The sequence below is a fragment of the Gymnoscopelus braueri genome (assembly GCF_963280865.1).
Source record: "Gymnoscopelus braueri genome assembly, chromosome: 18".
Classification (NCBI taxonomy): Eukaryota; Metazoa; Chordata; class Actinopteri; order Myctophiformes; family Myctophidae; genus Gymnoscopelus; species Gymnoscopelus braueri.
The window spans coordinates 33621891-33643023 of record NC_137618.1 but is presented as its reverse complement, the minus strand read 5'-3'; the positions used below and the strand labels follow the sequence as shown (position 1 = coordinate 33643023).

Sequence of the window (21133 nt, the reverse complement as noted above, 5' to 3'; positions counted from 1 at the left end):
AATGAGTTAACTTTACTGTATTTATTATCATTATTTACTCTTAACAGAACTGTACAATTTGTACCCAAAATGGATCATACAGCCCTTTAAAAAGTAAGAACATCAAGAGCAGCAAAATGAACACTCCATGAAACAAATTTTACAGGGGAAATGTTAAACATTTGTACAGAATGGTACTGCTGCAATTCAAAATTGAAAAAATTATCTCCTGTACAGCATATACACATTTTTCTCAATTAATCTGCTTATTACTATTCCTGCATAGGATTTTGTACATTGTCATTTTTCTACATTTGGTTATTCTGTGCATTAAACATTAGTATGCTGCCTGGGCCTATAGGACACTAGATGCCACTTGTATGCTAAACAATACATTCTCATGGCTAAGTGTAACTCAAATTTAAAGCCTAACACTTTCTGAAAACAAAAACAAACATAAGAGCCAAATTGATAGTGAAATCATTGTAGACCTACATAAACTATGACTGTCCTCTCCTAACAGTAAATGAACTCCTAGCAGCTCAATCATTTGCACCCTGGCAGGACCATGTTAAGTCAACTAAACGGCGGGCTGCCAGGTCTCCCTTCAGCCCTTTAAGGCTTTTTCCAAACTCACCAAGTGTCCAGTCACATTTTCTTCAAGATTACTTTATCAGTTTCAGTGCTCTGTTAGACCTTCACAAGGTCCATTTACCCATGTTCTTTTAAAAACATCCTTTCATAAATTCAAGTTCTGCCATTGATCCAAATCGTGGTAAACACCAATTAGACACCTGGCACGGGTCCGAAGAGGAATTGTCAGAAACCTCTTCACCACTCTGTCCCAAATGCGCTGCTCCTTCCATACATAGCTGCATGGAGCCTGGCTGTTCCTCCCCTTATACCCAAACCTGTGCAGGAGCTGTGCAGTCATGGGAGCAGCTGGTTGGTCAGTCCATCCGTCTGTCCATCTTTCCTTCACAGTGCAAAGCAGTCAGTATGAGATGATGCTGGACGTGGCTGTTCCTGAACCACCAGCATTCATCTGCAAATTCCCAGAGGAGCTAGACCTCCTCATGTGAGGGAGCAGGTAGGAGTCACTTCCCAGCTGGTGAACATCAAAACGGTCTTCCTTTCTGTAGGCTAGGCACCGCCTTATAAAGCCCTAAGGGAGGAGACGCAATTTTCACCACTTCAGCTTATACGACATCTGTCATTACAGCAATTTCTTTGTTTCATCAAACATTTAAAAGGTAGGGTAAGTGATATGTTTTGGTTAAGACAATGTTTTGTTAAAAAGTTAAATCTGAGGAAGACCCGTTACTGAACACTCAAAAATGTAACTTACCTGCACCTTTAACAAAGAAAGACCATTTACTATGATGGTATTATTCATATTCAGAATTACATCTTGCTCTCACACACACACCTTTGCTTCATTACTGGTGACAGGCTTGACGGGGAACTGCACATCGGTAGCTTTTAGTATGGTGTTTTCCTGCAGGATGTCCTGTTGTGACTGGTTATGGCCGAATGGCTGAAAATATTTGTCATGATTTGTTATGGACATTAAAGAAATTATTTTTCTGTAAAGTATAAAGAAAAAAAGATAACACTTCATCTTTACCTTTCTTCCATACAAACACTGGAAGAAGATAACACCCACGGACCACACATCCACTTTATTGGAGATTTTTGGTGGTTCTTTACCAACCACAAAACACTCAGGAGGCAAGTACCTGCAGCCACAGAGAAAAGAAAAGAGCAAGTCAGTCAAGGCTAATGTTTCGCAATAAGGCAGTACTGCCCTCTAGGGGACATTCAGCGAATGTCAGGGGGTCGCCAAAAGCAGTAATACACTTCTGGTACATTTCTGGTGCCTACGTCATGTACTGTAGGCACAAGGGTTGGGGCATATTTTTGCAACCAACATTATGGCAATATTTTAGTTTTTTGTTTATTCAGCAACACTCCATACTATTCATTATCCACACCACTTTGACTATGTAGCAGTGACGGGCACTAATATTATATATATTATATAATAACTTTCAATAGTTTGTTGACAAAATTCTATGGATTGAGCAGGTCTGTGTAGGTCTGTGTATATTATCAATTTACACCGTGAATGGGAATAACCTTGGGGTTGATTTTAACTTATAATGTAATAAACAAAATGGCACAATGAAAATTCTTATTACATAATTTAAGGACATACAATTCTGTCACAGGTTTTTTTGCTCCCTGGGAAGTAGGCTAGTAGTATTAAATCTGTTATTTGGCATTCAATGAGATGTTTTATAAATTACCTAAGCAACACAGAATAAATACACATTTTCAGAGCAGAAACTTTTTTTCTTTTTAAATTTAGAGTAGGCAATCATTTTTTTACCCCCACAAAAAAGTGTCAGTGTTTCCTACTGACCACCTGCCAGTGAGGAGCCCCCACCGGGAGGACGTAGGGCCTTTGTCCTACTCCTCCGCCCAACACTCTCTGCCAACAGGTGCCACCCCAGCCCGTGGGAGTACGTGCAATGATCAATATCACCCTCCCCACCCCTCTTCCCTCCCCCATTATCCTTTTAATCCTATATTAAAATTGGCTAATGGGAGGGCGGGCCGGCGGACCTCTGACATCAGTCTGACTCAGCCAGAAAAAAAAAATAATCACAGCCACGATAAACATACCACACCCACGTCACTATGACAATATAACCAGACCTCTGACATCAGTCCGATGTTCTTCGTTATTATTATTTATTTTACTATTACTGCTACAGGGCTGTGTTGAGGAACCTGAAACCAAATACTTATACTCTCATGTACCTGTACACAATACAAATCTTGAATCTAATTGTGTAGGGGCCCGTAATATATATTGGAAAGCCCAAGTAAGTTTGAGAACCAGAAACGGTCTGGACACAAACAAAAAAAAAAATGCTGTTTTTTTAAGTAGCTAGTGTATTATAATATAATCTACATGCATGTTGACTGTTTCGTTTACCAGTAGGTGCCTGCACCCTGTGACGTCAGGTCCATCCCATCTACACCATAGTTGTCATCATCCATGATTTTGGACAAGCCAAAGTCAGTGATTTTTATTTCCCCACAAGCGTTGCCATCCACCAGCAGAATGTTGCCTTTAAGAGGGAAGGAAAAAAAAAAGACCCAAATCATCACCCAGGAAACAAATTATAGTCTCAGCTTTAGTTTACTGTTCACCCCATTGACTGATCACCATTTTAACACAACCTTGTTTGGTATGGAATCAGAGAATGTGTGTTTGTGTGTGTGTGTGCGCGCGCACGTGAGTGAGTGAGCATACCTGGCTTGAGGTCATAATGGATGATGGGGGGCTTAATTTCATTCAGATATCTCAGTGCGTTCACTATCTGCATGACAATGGACCGCGCCTCTTTCTCAGACATCAGCTTGTGCTGCTTCAGGTAGAAGTCCAAGTCGTTGCCTTCGCAGTACTCCAGAACGGTGCAAAAACTATTGCACAGAGAACAGATTGAATAAATCTTCACAATATTTCTTTGAATAGTAACAAGCCATGGGCAGGAAGTCAACTTTCTGGTCCAACAGCCACAGTGGTTGATAGATTCCAAACTTCAACAGCCACTTGGGACTATTTTACAAACCAAATAGGATTTATTTTAAATATAGAACAGAATCCTTGACTGATGGCTGGTTATTTGCCAAAGTAACTGGTAGACTTCCCTATCAGCCAGAGTGAAAATGTACCCACATTTGGCTGGTGTCTAGTGTTAATTTCCCCACATTGCTGAACTGTGGAATACAGAAACTCTCTGAATAGGAAGGTAAGAGTGACTTACGTGTCTGTGTCCAGTGAGAAGTAGTCATAGAGTTTGACAATTCTGGGATGGTCCAGCTGTTTGTGTATTCTGTATTCTCGACATGCATGTCTGAAGATGAGGAGGAGGTAATGTTACCAGTGGCTTGTACTGAAAGGTGCAGGTACTTTAGATTGATGGAATAGCCAGACGCTAAGCTTATGGTGTAGCAAAACAACATACTTGAAGTGTGTTAAAGGACTTATCAAAGCCAAAGAACATAATTTACTGTCTGCATATATTGCCACACTCAAAAACATAAGTCATTAGTTAATGGACATGAGGTTACGTGTTCAGTCTTACTTGTGGTAATTTTCTTTTTTCTCTTCTCTCCAGTTCTTATTGAGCTGGTGGATTTTCACAGCAGCATAGCGTTGCTCAATCAAGTCAAAAGCCTATAAAAAGGAGAAAAAACTGCTTAAATGAATAACCAAAAGACAAGCCCACAGTAAATATTTATGATACAATGAATTCAATTACTTACCTTGTAAACTTCACTAAAGCCTCCTCTCCCTAAAAGGTGTAGGAGCAGATACCTCTCATTCAGCGTTGGGTGGTCTTTGAATCTTTTGTTTTGAGGGGGACAGACAGATAAAGACTTGAATAAGAATTTATAAGAAAAAAAAAACATACACAGTAAATCCTCAAGTGTCCATTTATAACACAGTAAATCCTCAAGTGTTCATTTATCCATTCGTTACTCTGATATTGTATAAATACTAGAGGTTCGGGCTCTCACACGTACGTCGCACCGCTGATCCGACAGATATGTCTGAGTCATAGTGTCGGGGGCTTTGTCAGAGTACCCGTTGTACCCGTCTGTCTGCGTCCCCTTTGTGCCCATATGTGGAGATCTCTGTATCTACCTGTGTGCCTTTTATACCATTACCCATTATGTGAGATCCCTGATGTCATTAGTATATGCCCATACCCTGTATATTGGCATGGCCATAATATGGGCATGTTCATATATTATATGAGCATATTAGTTAGATCCGCGGTTACATTATCATCAAGGGAAAATAGTTTTTCTCAGGTCAATGCATACATTCAAACAAGACAATACATAAATAAACACCACAATTAGAACACCATGCATAGCGGTCGGATCTGTGGCTCTGGAAAACCGGATCTCCATAAATGCCTATATATGGGCATATCGGGTTTAATCATGGTTATGTCCAAGTCATAATGACATGCCTATGTATGGGCATATCTGGTTTATGGTCATGTCTGAGTCATAGTGACATTCCTATGTATGGGGTTATGGTTATGTCTGAGTCTTGGCCAGACTTGGCCGTGGTCCTGCCTAAATATGGGTGTACGGGGTTTGTTTATGTTTATGTCAGCGACGTGGCCATGGTCCGCCGGTCCTCCCTTAAGCCAATTGTAATATAGGATTAACCCCAAATGGACCGTACATTTGTACATTCCCAAGAGTAAAATTTACACCGAGTAGGTAGTATAACACTGTGTAGGTATGGTAATTCCAAAATTTGACAAATGTAAAAAGAAAAACACTGGGTTCCACGTTCACCAACAGGCTTCCCAGTAAGAGGAACTGTGGTCCCTAGGCATTATACTACTAAATAATAATAATATCACTATGACCGCTGACTGTCGGCCCTGTGCGTACAGTACAGCCAGACCTGACGTCAGTGCAGAGACGCAGACTCACTGTGAGCTGTCTTCATTATTTATTCTCTTCAGTTCCCGAATGTGAAGGTTGCGCACTCTTTCCAGACGCTCCAACTCTGCCTGGATCTCAGCCTCCTCCTATAAATGATTCAAACACGCAAACAGACACACAAGGGGAACATCAGAACATTGACTACAAGGAACAGGACCTCATCAAAACCCACATCTAGTCTATGACTAGTTCTGTATTAAATATTAACGGGACACTTGGTACGGTCTGCTGAGGGACTGCCACTGATGCTTATTCATGTGGAAAAACAACAAATACTTCAGTCTATAGGTTCACTCCATCCTCATCCACACTAAAGACTTGATCTATGAATTGAGTATGCATTCAGTTGACTCTAAACCATTGCCCTTGTTAAAATAAAGATTAGCAAGTTCATTGACCTAAAGTCCTAACATGCCTTATGTCTTAGGATGTCTTATTGTGATTTACCTACTGTACTTCTATGCCATGTACCTACTGTACCTTAACTTTTTACTTCCGTCTCTGGCACCTGAATTTCCCCCATGGGATCAATAAAGGTATCTATCCAACTTCATGTCACTATGTCCATCTATAATGGAATACAAACAATATAAAGCTGTGTTTACACAGCCATCATCATCCATTTTTCCACATCTGCAGACTACCGTTCAGAACAGGCTTCAGACACGCCTCCTCAGGAGACATGGCTCAGATCTGAACCCATTTGATTTGGTGTTAGGAACCTGTTGCGACCGCATGCCCTTGCCGACGTCGACCCCAGGCAGGGTTAGAACTCATGACCATCCGCACGAAAGGCGTGTGCTCTAACCGCTACACTAGGACGGTACACAACAATGCCAGTATATTGCTGGCAATACTAAAATTAATATAAATGGCAGGCATAGGCAGGGTAGAGCAGGGAAAGAGTAATTCACACATCATCCTCCTTAATGTCATGCGACTGACTTAATACTTGCACGAGAAGTGACCAAGTATGTGAGATTAGGCATTTGAAGATGATCAAATGTGTGTATGGAAGAACAGAAACAATAAATATCCATCTGCAGGCTGGCAGACCGGCTAATTTTACTTTCATCTAGCAGAGTTAAATCAACTTCATCGGTATACCTCTTGTCTCTGTCGGTCTCTCCCTTATAACTTGCATCATAGATGGACACTCCATCCCCATGCATGTCAAATATATATTTCTTTTCAGCTAACCTCTTACAGTTACGTCAACATTGCTCTTCTGGGAAGCATTCACTGAACAGCTTTGCCTTAAAAGCAACAGGCTCTATCCCCCACTATAACCCATGCTCTCAACCGAGAAAACAAGTTCAAGTCCATCAGTGTCTCTCCCTCCGTACGCACCACAGCTCAACACTACTTGTATAACGTGCATCGTAGTTAGACATGCATGTAAAAATAATATGTTTTTTTCACTTAACACAACAGTTGTGCACAGGTTGCAGGAGTCAAGCCTCACTGTGTGATCGGCTCGCCGTCTGATCTCTCACCCCTGACCACAGCAATGTACCGTGGACAGTTCGAAGAAAGGCTGTCTGAGCGACTATAACAACCAGATGGCAATTAATTCATGGAGAGATAGTACACACTGTCCACTGCGTCTGTAGACAGAAACTGCAAAATCTCCAAGATGAACGTTGGAGGTTGATCGAGGATCCATGGTAAAATCACCGACCAGCAGTACAGTCAACGTTCAGAACCAAGAGCAGAGCTCACTCACGCAAACATAGCATTTTGTTGGGAGAATAGTTAGTTCATAGAACTAACGTCATCATGACACACGGTCATGATGATGGATCGTTCAATAATGTAGTGAATTAACACTTTCAGGTCCCACGCTTCTTTAACTTGGTACAATGTTGGCCCTCTATGGTGCTACCTCCATTCACGCTCCAAGAATAAAGTTATTTTTTTTAAAGTGGCTAGGTTCAGAATTCAACTAACCTTCTTGATATGTCCAAGGCGCAGTTTGTATATTTCTTCCTGCTCGTGGTACTCAGCTAGAGTCAACCTTTGGAAATGAGTGATATGAAAAACACTTAATATCTTCCAGTGCAGACATTTACTTTACAAAAACGCAACCACCCTGTGGCTGCTTGGTCAAAATTTGGCTAGAGGGATTTCTTTCCCTCTTCAGCTCAGGTGTCATCTTTACTAAGCCACCTTATTACACAGGGTTGTTTATTGTTGCTTTATTCACCATCACAATTCAACAATAAACCAAGAACAATGTAAATACTGTATATGTAGTATGCTGTTGCTTGGATAGTGTCTTATAGATTTGTCTTATAGCCATGGTTTTGCCAAGGCCTGAACTCACAGCTGAGGTAGACTGGGCTTTACAAAGGGATCGCTTTCCGATCCATTCACTGCCTTGGTTTTGCGTTGCTTTGGCTCAGAATTTGTGGTTGGTGATTGGGAACTGTTGGAGGACGAGGGTTTCCTCTTGGCAAGGAGCTTTCTCTGCCTCTCTATTTCCTCTCTCTGTTGGTTTATCAACTCTTGCTGTCTGTGGATAAAAGAATGTTTAGAAGGGGACAAAATCAATACTGTTTTTGTACCATCTAGTCCACTCGCGGTTAACGCCTTAAAATAATAAGAGTACAGCATTTCTGCAAAGCATCTGATTGGAAAAAGCCAAAATAAGACCGTTTTAGAAAAAAAAAAAAAAAAAGATTAAAGCATTTCCTAAGAGTAATGGACCAAATCTTTCCTAGAAAAATCGAAACCTCGACAATCTTATTAATGAGGGTCTTACTTGACAAGGTTTTGGAAAGCATAGCCATCAGTCCACTGTTCTGTGAAGGAGGCTCCATGTCTCACAGTGGTGAAATGACCCAAACGTAGTCTATCCTGCATGCTCTTCTCTCGACATGCTTGCTTCTCCTGGGTACTCTGGAAAACACCACAACATCATCTGATTATAGGTACCAAATAAACTTGCGCGCACACACACACACACACACACACACACACACACACACACACACACACACACACACAGTAACAAGACAATGCACATACCTTTTCTATGAGCAACTTCTTGCTCATGGTGATACATTTATTCAAGCGTTCCTTGTATTTTTCAAGTAATTTTTGTTGTTCATCTATCTGTCTCCTGAGATCACAATTTGCCTAGGTAGCAGAAAAACATAAAAAAAGAAAACATAACAATTATGTTCCTGATCCACCGATTATTTCATTACTTAATAAGCTATACATAATGTGGAGACAACCACATTATGTATGTACACATAGTTTGTTGCAATTGTTTGCAAACTTTAAATAGAAAGCTTGCCCAATTCAATCAAGTAGATTATGTCACAACAGTAGATCACAGCCAATTGGTGAACGGAACCCAACACCATTTCCTTACCCTTAGCAAATCATCTATTCTTCCCTCTTTCTTTTCCAGGTCTAAATTTTTGTTACTTTCAAGAGCAGCCAACTTCAACCCAGTAAGGTCAGTCTGAAAGGCAGAAAAACAGCAGCACAAGTAAGAATTTGTTGCAAAACATTCTCAGCATCTCAACAATTAGATAATATGAAGAATGGAGCTATCTTTTGAAAAGATGGTCCAAATATCCTCATCCTTACCTGAACACATTTGATTGCTAGTTGCTTTGGATGCATTGTATGGTCCCCAAAAGATAGACTTGTAGGAGATGAGCTATTTTGTCTAACCTGCAACAAAGAGAGCAATAGCTTTGCATGAAGTAAAGGATATATGGAATGGAGCGACAGAGTGGATTGTGAATGCTGTGGTGATCACTTACAGATGAACCCTGAGCGGAGTGGGAATGTGAGTTCTGGGGTGAGCGTATCACAGGGGGGAGACCTCTCACTGGACTGGACCCATTTCCTCCCTGGAACTAAAAGTCAACAAGGACAAGTGAGATCTTTGCCTGACATTTTGCAACATCATATGCACACAGACTCTTTTATACCAGTGTTTTTATTTTATGGCGCTTGCATAGTCACGGCTCGCCATGGCTTTTTACCTTCAACAGGTACCTTTTCAGTACCACCTGAGGGGCTGAGGCGATCCCAAATGATATACAGTATGTAAACACTGCTGACCGTTCAGAGAATGCTCACTAGCATCAAGACAGACAAACGCACATCCATGGACAAACTCCATGGAAGAGGAATACTGTCGTTGTTGTTACGGCCACACGCTATTGTTTAATATTTGAATCTTCTCTTTGTGAGGATGTCTCCTATGTGTAATTTAATGTATTACACATGTATTAATGTATTAGAAGACTGCATTGGGGGATTGTCTTTAAAACAGGAGTTCTCAAACTTTTTTATACCACGATCCCATATTATGAGAGTTCTTTTGGAGATGGAAAAGCGACATTTGACAGGACTCGGGGAAATTAATCATGGCACACAACATTCATAAAGCACTTCCTTTTTATGTATGAATTATAAAAGACTTTGACTCACATCAAAATAATCACTAATCTTGGGTCCTCGCACAATAGATTTTCCTATGAGAGAGAAGGCAGAGTATTGTAATTTACATAAATATTGTCATTATGTCATACTCCAATGATGAGAAACCATATTAAAAGCGTGTTTGACAAAGAGAAACATACCTTGGCTGCTCTCTGACTGGCTATCAGGTTTCCTCTTCCTGCCTCTGGATGACTCCGACTGCTTCTTCTCAGGAGTCTTTAGGAGAATTCAATTCAACAACCATTACTGTATAATCCTTTTGACTCTTTGTCAATATATACTGTAGCTACTCCTCCTCAAATAAAATTAAAAGCAAATTGTACTCACCGAATAAGCAGGAGAACTTCCCCTTTTCACATCTGACCCCTATGAAGGAAAGGAAGGGAGTGAGAGCCTTTAATGCCAAAACTAATATTAACAGTCAAATCTTCGCGTAAACAATAGATCTGATCACAGAGGCCATGATGCGTGTTTTAGACCTCGGCAATTCAGTTACTACTGGGCTCTGCAGTCTAAATAGAGGAAATGCACACCTGTATGGATAAAGTGACAGCCAAACAAAATAAATATATAAATAATAATATATAAAAAGTAGCTGCACACTGACATTTCTTAAATTTCTTAGTAAACGAATGGACTCTGATCAGGCACTAGTCTGTACATGTTGCATCGACATAATAAATGTCATACATAAGTGACCTTGGGAACCAACGGTTCCCAAACCATGTGCCCCATAAGACAGGAGCCCATCTCCCGTTTCTGTAGCGTGAGGCAGCTTGATGTTCAAGTACAGCCTGACATTCGCAGGGACTTACCCCCAATCCAGCCCTTGACGTGGTACCCAGTGCCAAGCAGGGAGGCACTGGGTACCATTCTATAATCTTTGGTATGACTAGGCCAGGGATTGATCTCCCGACCTCCCAATCTCAGAACAGACACTGGCCGGGTTTCCCAAACGAATTTGAGCTCATGCGTAGCCTAGAAGCTGCGTAAGAGCCTCCACGCAGCTGCGCAGTAGCAACCCCGCCACGCACTATCTTCGTTAGTAGCAGCTGTGTGTGCCCTACGTGCCATCTAAACTGGCTTCAGGAGGCACCATCGTCGTAGGTTCTCAAGCGCACGGCATTACGTGTATGCTAAAACTACATTCGCGAGACAACATGCACGTAAAGACCTCCTGGACGAAGTCTACGTAAAGCCTACGTAAGCTACGTAGTGCTGTCCTACGCTACACAGCAGTTTAAACACCCTTTGCGAAAGTGAAATGGATCATAAAAATACCAGAGCCAACTGTCAGATGTCCTGAAGCAGTCCACTCCAAATACAACTTTTGAATAATATATTTATGAATTAAATTACAGCGGTGAGGTGACATCTGCAAGGTAAATAAAACACTAAAGTGTCCCCATTATGCAAGTAAATTAAATATACTTAAAATACCAAAAGTAAAGATATGCAGAATGTCCCATTTCCCAAATTTAATATGTATTAAAATCTTTTGAAAATAGAAGATCTACAAGCTTGTGAGGCGTTGTGAGCTTGTAGATCTGCTATTTTCAAAAGATTTTTAACCGTTCATAAACATGGCGAGCGCAAGAGCTGTCACTTTGAGAGAGGAACTGGGGACTTTAATCATAACGTTTAACTATAAAACTTCGAAATTAAGGAAACATGTTTAGCTCAGCATCATTTATATACCTTTAGTTAACTTGGCATATGCTTAATATTTTTATCAGACGATCGGATCATCCGTGAGAGTACAATTTGTAAACTTCGGGTTCATGCATAGAGGACGAAGCAGCGTAGCCCTGGTTCAGAGCGTTAGTGAGTTCCCTCTAACGCCCTGGAAGACCCCTCGCTCTGCGCTTGTACAATCTGGAGGATTGAACTTACCATTAACCAAAATCTGTAGAGGGCACTGTGGAGTAAATAAAAATAATTTCCGTCTCGCTGACATATTTTATTTTCTGCCCAAAAAGTGTATTTTACAGAGTAGGTGGGGTGCTGAGAGGCTTCCCACCTCCGAGAATAGACTTTCAACAACACAAAACAGCCTTTGCTTCTGTGAGTAGCAAAATGGTTTTGTTTATTTTCACTACTCTTGAGCACTCACTAACGCTCTGAACCAGGGCTAGAAGCAGCGCAGCCGCCCGCCCTACCCAAAAGAACAGATCTGCAAGCTATAGACACGGCATGTCGCAGTGCGTTGACAGCGTGTGTGTGTATGTGTGTATGTGTGTATGTGTGTGTGTGTATGTATATATATATATATATATATATATATATATATATATATATATATATATATATATATATATATATATATATATATATATGTGTGTGTGTGTGTGTGTGTGTGTGTAAATTATATGTGTGTGTGTGGTCGGTATTTTCATAGATCTATTTCGCTACGATGGGTGTTACGAGCGCCCCAGGGCGCTCGTTACAAACTGCTGCGTAGGACAGCACTCAGGGCTACGCCTCTCCCAGGAGTAGGAGGAGATTAGGATACGCCATTCTGTCTCCCGAATGTAGTTTTAGCAGACACGTAACGCCGTGGACGTGGGAACCGATAGCACGTTGGGCACAACCAGCTGCTACTAATGAGGGTAGAGCGTAGGTTTCGCCGGGTCCCAGGCTCTTACGCAAGCTGCGTAGGCTACGGATGACCTGAAATCTACGTGGCTGCTATGGTACTGCGCAGCCTGTGTGGACGCACGTAAGACCCGTCGTACAACCTGCGCAGGATCTCTACGCAGCATCTCTGCGAATCTCTTTGGGAAACGCGGCCACTGACCACTAGGCCACAGAGCTGGTAATCTCATACATAACTCACATAAACCAATTTCAATCCAAACGAGAGGCTAAATGAGTCCAATAAAAATAGTAAACAATAACACAATGGATGGTTATGGCCAAAATTAATATATTGAGATCACAATTGACAAGAGAAATGTCTCACTTTCACATATATGTACTAATAGGGCGCAAAGAGGCACAGATCCAGACCTGCACCCATGCAAAACCCAAAAGAAGCATCATTCCTAGTTCCTACCATAGTAGGCCTAATGTAGACAACGAGCTACAGTAGAAAAAAAGTCCTTTTGCACACCTACTGAAATGGACAGGTGCGTAGGAGTAATGAACTTACGAAGAGCAAAAAGGGGGAGCCCTGCACAGTCTTCACTTACAGCAAAAATAAAATAATCAGTTGGACCTTCATCAGGCACGCCTGATGAAGGTCCGAGCGACCGAATCAGTGTGCGGAGACTCCCCTTTTTTGCTCTTCTCAGACAACGAGCTACAACCTACTTTTCATCGAAACAAGCAGTCCTCCGAGGTGGAAAAATAACATTGGTCTCTGTACAGACAAGATGTAGCTCGTATCTATAATGAGAGTTTGTGTTTTGTTTCGCTTCCGAGCCACTGATCATGGAAGTTTGATGGGTGAATATTTCCAACTCAACGCTTATAAAAAGCAGAATGAATAAACTGGTTTTCAATTAACTATGTCTCTCTCTCCAAATACCTTGGGAGGAGGGGAGGCTCTTCACTCCTCGACAATAGAACACGTCCACTCGCTAAATGTAAATTCACAGTGGTTTGAGTCAAATCAGACATTACCCGGACTTAAGTCAAGGGTCCTGCCAGCATAAAGTCTGTTGCATGTCTGATCCTACTGAGCCGGAATGTTGCGTTCATACAGTTCATACAGCCCCTCCGTTTCAAGTCTGGACAACGTCCATAATACTGTACAGTGCACGTGTGAAAGGGAGTATACAGTATAAATCTAAATTACATTTTTGTTTGCATTTTAAGCTTTGTAAACAAAAATTGCACCCGGCAGATATGACGAATAACTAAACATAGACAGAAATGACTGACAATGACCGGTACCAATAATCAATAAATAATGTACTATGGCCCGATTTGGCCATTGCTTTTGCCTAATATGGTTTGCAGCCGACTGAGCAGAGCGCATTTTAAATGTCAATATCAGTCGATCATGTTTATTTAATTGTGGGAGGCCAAAATCGTGATCATGATTAAAATTGGATATATTTTGCAGCCCTACAACAATCTCATGCTGCGTGTACAAACAAGTAGCACTACATTTTCCCACAAAGTGGATCGAGGCCCAGAGAATCAGGCCACAGCCTTGTGCAGTCGAGGAATCTGCTGACAGGTGCTGGTGTGATTGAGTGTGTCACTGGAGAGCATCGTTAGGGAGTGTGTGACGTATGGGGGGCATCTGTGTAGGTGACATGTGTGCGCATTCAGCAGCTCAGTGGCAGAAGAGGCCAAACACGTTTTACTGTGCCAGACTCCGTTTTCCCTCCTTTCTCCCCTTTAAGAGACCCAGCCATCAGTGACTTATTGCACCAGCTTGGAGGGTGAACTAGACACAGGAAGGGTGGGAGGGAGCCCTATGAGAAAGCGCACAATACAGTAAGCCACCGTACATGTCGGCCATTGTGAAAGTGGCTACAGTCTGTAGCGGCACACGTTCCATGATGTGATGGTTCAGGACCATTAAGGTTAATATCACAGCTGGAGTCTTCCATCAACCCCCACAACCATGTCTCCAACTTACCCTGCCTACATAAGCCATATCTACAAGTACAGAGGGTACTGTCACAAAGAATGCTAGCATCGGCATGAATTAGCAGCACAGGTATCCGCTGCTAGACAAGCGAATGAGAGCATCATGGAAGCTGGGTCAGAAAATGCAAGATCATGGTGTTGCCGTTAATCAGGGTACATCAAGCATAAAGATCTATTCAAGTGTACAGTATATACCCACTGTGTTAACCCCATAGACCATATTCACACGGCGGCCATATTGCCATTAAGTCAATGAAATGCCACCCCAGTTGCCACCCCAGTTGCCACAGCAACGCAATGTTAAATTCCAAAATGGCCACCGTGTGAATATGGACTATTAAAGGTAGTGTAAGTGATTTGCAAAGTTTCAAATAATTGCAAAATGGGTCTATGTTCTGATAGTGCTCGTTACTATAGAGTGTCCTGTCCATATAAAGAGTCTCCATGTCTCTCCAGCTCTTTATAAAACAGAAAATGTATTTTGTAGTTTTTTTTTTTTTTTTTGTAGTTTCATTTCCAATTTTATCCAACCAGGACAGAGAACTCAATCAGGATACAGATTAAACAAGTGAAATTGGAAGTGATGACACTAAGAAATGAGCATGCAAAATTGGAACTGAAAACTATACAAATTAAGCTTAAAAATGGGTACTTTCTCCTGATTGGCTGAGATTTTGACACCTACCGAAAAATGTATTTTCTGTTTATTAAAGAGCTGGAGAGACGGGGAGACTCCTGTTACTGAACAAACACTCTATAGCAATGATTACGATCAGAATATAGTATTTTAACCTTTAAAAAAAATACTTTTTGTTTTAACCAAAAAATATCACTTACCCTACCTTTAAGAAGTGACATACTGCTCTCACAATAACACTGCCATTTTGATGGCCCGCCACCCACCCCCACATTTCTTAAATTCCCCTTGAGGTGCACTGTAGTAAATTGTTTTCTCTCCACTTGCAAAACACTGTATTCCTATTCACAAACTCCACCTTATCAAACAATCCAAAGGGAGTGGTCTTTTCCAGTCATGAGACAATGTCAGAAGTTTCCATGTATGGTCTACAATTCAAACTATACCTCGGATTCCTTGTCGCTCGAGGATCCCAGGCTGCCAAAGCTGTGATTTGAACATTCGTTGTTTGTCAAGCCCTGAAAGAGACAAGAGACGACCATTTTAAGTAATTTATTTTTAAAGAAAATCATGATCTACTCATTACTGAATGTGTGTCAGTCTGTCCCAAGTGGCAATACAGTCAGACCAACAAAAAAAAGAGAGACAAACACAAATATATGTCTTGCTTCCCCGATTAGCCAGCCCGTTGGCCAACCTGCATCGTTCCCGAGTAGGCCTGAGCCCGCGGGTACCACACTGGATACTCTAACAACAGGTACAACGGGTATTGCATAACCGGGTGGGGCATGTATTCCCAACTTGCATCGTTCTCTTACATTGTCCCTGACCTGCATGGTCTCATAATAGGCCGATGCCTTTTGGGCACCGGGCTAGTATGGACTAATGATTAAACTCACTGACGAGCAATTTTCACATGAACGCAGTTGGGTAGACAGTGCACGCATTCACTTACTTTGGTTCCCCCGCTGGTGCTACCAGTGCTGCCCCCCGTGCTGCCACTGACGCCGCCCATGAAGCGTGCCTCCAGCAGCTCCTGTCTTCGGGGGTCCAGGCTGTGCAGCTCCTCCATGGTGCCTGGGGTTAGCGACAATTTACATTGTTGAGTGTATATTTTAAAGACTGGACTAACTCAAGGGCATGTTTTCTCTTGAAAAGATGCACTCCCAAGTACATGCTGATGTTTAAAAGAAATTGGAATACTTTCATGTTATATCAGTACAGTGAATTATCTCTATATTAGTTTATGTATTGTTAGTATGGCTTGATTTTACTTTTGTCTCAACATCTTTTCCTAGTAGTGGGTTAAAAAACCTAAACATTACCACAGTGTAAATTTAAAACGTGATTAAGTCAAAGTCAAAGAGTAAAAAGGAATCAAACATGATTTGTTTTATGGCAAGAGACTGCAACAGCAATCTTACAACTGCTTGGCACAGCAGTGATGCCAGTTCTTCCCCTGTGAGGTGGCTATAACTCCCCTGGGTCCAGCGTCACAGCAGCCTCAGAGGAGGTCTGATCACTCAGTGCTTACTGACATAACCTCTTCTCTAATGAGAGCACCATTTTGAATCTACAAAGGGCTAGGGTGCCTCAGCACGTATCCACACAGTGCGGCAAGTAGGGGCTTATGAAATATTTTGAAGTGGCGAGAGGCTATCTGATGATGACCAAAGAAAGTATATAAAAATTGATGATGCATCATTATACTTTTGGTGAACCATCCATGCATGCATGTACCTTATAAATAATAGGCTACTTTGTGTGTTCGTGAAGCAAAGGCCATGCTAACAGACATTGAGTAATAAGCCAAGATTCAGGCATCTCATTTAATGCTGCTCATCTCTTCTCTGCTGCAGCACAGAGAGGTTTCAGGCCTTTCTTTTTAAATACGTCAAAAAATATTTCAAAGGGAATACATTGCAGGTGGACCAGAAATCCAAGAGACAACCAAACGCACTCTGGAGATTTGGAAACGCAGGCTAGACCAACATGTAGACTAATACGCCTAAGAATAATGTGAGCTCAGTCATCTGTGAGGCAGAGGTGACATAATAAATGCAGTACAATTTGGCTCGAGGGAGTTGACATAGAAATCCCAGATAATGCCATTTGGAACCAAAACTCTCTGCTACATGATCAGACAACAATAGATCTAATGAAAATGTGTCTATTCACATACACAGGACCCAACTTATTTTCAATGTCACAATTAGGTTTTATTTCAAAAACCCAGAATCAAGAGCTTTAGTCAAATCCATCAGCTAGCCTATACTATGACATACAAGCAACAACATAAAAGATAAGCAACTTGCAGACAACATTGCTGTAATGTTATGGCTTGCATAACAGATTGTGGCCATAAGATAGGCCTATTTCAGTGCAACATGAAGTAACTTGAGAAATGTCACGTAACACAGGTATGATGCAGCAGACCCAGAGTAAATACTCCACCTAATGACTGTGGTCATAGTAAAATATCATTACACAGATTAGTAACAGAGAGGCAACCAAGCAGGTGCTTAAAATCTTATTTATCAGTGTTGCAAGCCTGCTACAAAAAAGAATTTGAAAGTTGCCAGTTAATTTATTTAATATTTCTGACACGCTTATCCTTATCCTACCGTTTTAAAACAACCATATTAAAAATGTGATCCAGTGAAATATCTACTCTATGGATAAGGACAACAGTTAATTCTAGAGAACAAATCCGAAGCCAACAAATCTTAGAGGCTACGAATACTGTGAAATACAGCACTCAAGGGAGACAGTATCCAAAGTTATGCAAGCTATGATTAAATAATAAATAAAAAAGGGACCACAACTGCATAGAACAGACTTAATGTAAAGTAATTGGATTTTTAGACCGGTCTTTTAATAATTTGTTCAAGCATTCGTAATAACACACTGTTTATTATTACCCAAAATATGCCATGTATAACATGTTGCTACCAATAGCCTATATTTACCTATACCTATGATTAATAATACAACACTGCGTTTCCCATAAGTAATAATCACATTCTTAATCAAAAAGTATCTTGTTCACTATAACAGACAATAGGACACAATCTATGAACTGCAATGGAGAGATTCTATATTCCCAGAATGGCAATGAGCAGCAAACTAGCATAAAACTTGCATGCCTTGCTGTCATACATGACTTATGACTTATGGTTGGTTACTCATCCAAACAAATCTGAAGAAAATTGTAGGTCTACCCAACATTTACTCTTTGTTATACATACATTTTATTTGATGGCTAGCTTATTCTCCTGCCATCACTAGAAGTTCAACATCACCAACCAATAACAAATCACAGTAAGACATATGTCTAGTAGTAAATCAAAAACTTTTCACAGAGGCCTCTGCCACCTCTGAAATGATGTCCAGTTATGCATTATTGACATAGCTGTCCTCTACTTTATACTAAAAAGTGAACCCTGGCAATTCACAAGCATGAGGCCCCCTATTAGGCTACCTATGTTCCACTACATGATTAATAGCCTCAGCCTCCAATTTAGAAGAAAAACAAAAGCTCAAAATCATAATACTTTTTGTCCTATTAGCTAAGTCACCAGCTAAGTCCCATCAGCTAAGCCTTAAGGTTTAGCAAAAATGATATAACAATCTGATAAATGAATATACTAAAATGGGTGCAAATTAACCCCATAATCACTTAATAGCATACTGTAAAATGTAAACCATTCATACATACAACAAAATATAAACAATACATTCAGGATCCCCCTATAAGTGCAGTTGATGCCAGAGTCTATGATGCTCATTTCACTTATTTATGTCTGAAATGCAATACACATTAAGGCCCTGAGTTTACTGGCCAGGAGGATGACAGTCTATCAAACATGAATTGGGTTTGAATAACACATTCACAACTATCATCAAGCCCCTGCAGAAGCAAGCGGTTGAACCCTTAGGACTCTTGCTGTCGATGTCATTTTAACTCCATGCTGTTGCTGTTCAGCAGAGTGACCACCTGTTTATGACAGACACTTGGAAAGTCATTAAAATCTCTTGGCCATGAGCCAGCAGAATGTGATCACAACTGTGCTGGGCTTAACAAAAACATCAATCACACAACTAAAAGAAAGTCATGTTCTCAATGTTGGCCAATCAGGTAATTGATTTCACTGTGTCGTAGAGACAGCCTCGATTGATTTAAATCCATCAATGCATGGATGATAGGTGCCAAGGATCTATCAAGCAGCCAGCATCAGCTTGATCGTGGAAGTTCGCCATCTTTATATTTAAAACTGAAAGTTGTTCCGTGTATAAAATTGTTAGCAGGGCAATTTAATTCAATAATTGCACCACTAACGGCAACATCAGTTCATGCTTGCGTGTATGTAGATGGCACATGTATGCCGCACAATCCTAAGTGCACAACAACACAAAGGATATGACATCTAGACTAGCACGGATCCAATGTATGCGACCTGACTTTTGGTGAGGGGGGAATCCAGAGTTCAGCTACTTATCCCTACGTGTCAAATTAAGACACTGATTACAGCTGCCAGCACAGCAGCAGTAGCTGTTCATAGCAACACACCTACCTACCCCTGTGATCTCTCTGTGTTGAGAGTTCTTCTCACACACACACCCGGTGTGTACTGTACATTATATGTATTAAGATAAGATTGGCAAGAAAACAGCACAGTTAACCTAGTATATAAGTCTAGATCGGAGCTAATCGCGAGCCTATTTTGGTTTAGTTAGCTACCATGCCAATGAAAACGCCAACCACCATGCGAAATTGCTTAACACCATTCAGATCAAGCCATGGCATCGCAATGCCTAAGATGCAGTGGTCATGGCAGTTAACCTGTCCGTTGTTTATGCACATTGTCTGATTATGATGAGATGATTGCACTGGCCTCTGACTGACCACAGTACTACTTCATAGCTTCACTGCTACTAGCTGCTAGCCAATGGGCTTTAATATGGACTTTGTAGCTGACGCGATACTACAACCATTGCCTAGTTTATACCGGTCGCGCAACTGTGTCGCTCAATAGAAACTAGTCATACAAAGCCGCAAAAAGTGTCGACGCGACGAACGTCGACACTTTCACAAATTGAAAATGTGTATATCTTTGTCGAGCGACACGGTCACGCGAGGAGGTATAAATTAACGTTAGCATTCACATAGCTAGCTACAACCCAGCTAGCCTGCTAGACCACCAGCTCGTCATTTTAACACCCTCTTTTTTATACGTTACAAAATGAATTCCAGAGCCAAAATAAAGACACGACTCGTGCGTCTGGTGACGTTTCCCCATACCTTCCTTCTCGCCTTCACCACCGCCGTGATATGTTGATGAAAAAACAATCCGTGTTGGGGACGTGGAGCGCTGGGACCAAAGATGGCGTCCCCTCCAAACTTCCACTACTTTTGACACTCATCAAGGTACTTTTTTGTATAGATTTTTTTTTTTTTTTGCTTAACTCCCCAACATGCTTCTCGGTACGTATGAAATCCCCTAATTGACCATTGGCATTAGTCGTGGGCGCAGCTGCTAGCGTCAAGTCGGATTAACTAATATATCCTTTTTTATTTCGCCCACAAACCTCTTCACACCTCAGCAGTGCGTCCTAGATCCCTCCCGGGCTACCTCTCTCTACTGCCTGCTTTATGCCCCGCCGTACGACGGTGTCGCGCGCAGAAAATAGCCGATCTATAAGCCCCCGACGAGTCGCATCGGCGACCGGTTGTGAGCTTGTAGAGCGGCTGTTTTCGGCGTGCGGAACAGTCACACGACGAAGTATACGGGCTTATACCTCTGCTCTGTGTGAGCAGTAGCTCAATGGTGAGCAGTGAACTGACCTGAAACGTCACCAACATCGTGTGCAAAGTTTTATCGCGAGGATGATGGA

At 41.4% G+C, this 21133-nt stretch overlaps 1 protein-coding gene across 1 annotated transcript; it reads right to left on the bottom strand.

Annotated features, from left to right (window-relative positions):
- Positions 1-6: 6 nt before the first annotated feature.
- Positions 7-21031, bottom strand: tlk1a (tousled-like kinase 1a). Its single transcript, XM_080456503.1, is given in 25 exon segments — positions 7-1144; positions 1409-1516; positions 1607-1718; positions 2984-3119; positions 3305-3474; positions 3819-3908; positions 4140-4231; positions 4321-4402; positions 5515-5612; positions 7477-7543; positions 7853-8041; positions 8291-8427; positions 8557-8667; positions 8909-9001; positions 9130-9216; positions 9309-9404; positions 9985-10028; positions 10137-10212; positions 10324-10362; positions 15685-15756; positions 16194-16315; positions 20541-20547; positions 20550-20592; positions 20594-20619; positions 20621-21031. Coding segments are annotated over 25 exon segments (2310 nt in total). The 5' UTR covers positions 20663-21031; the 3' UTR covers positions 7-973.
- Between the last annotated feature and the right edge of the window lie 102 nt (positions 21032-21133).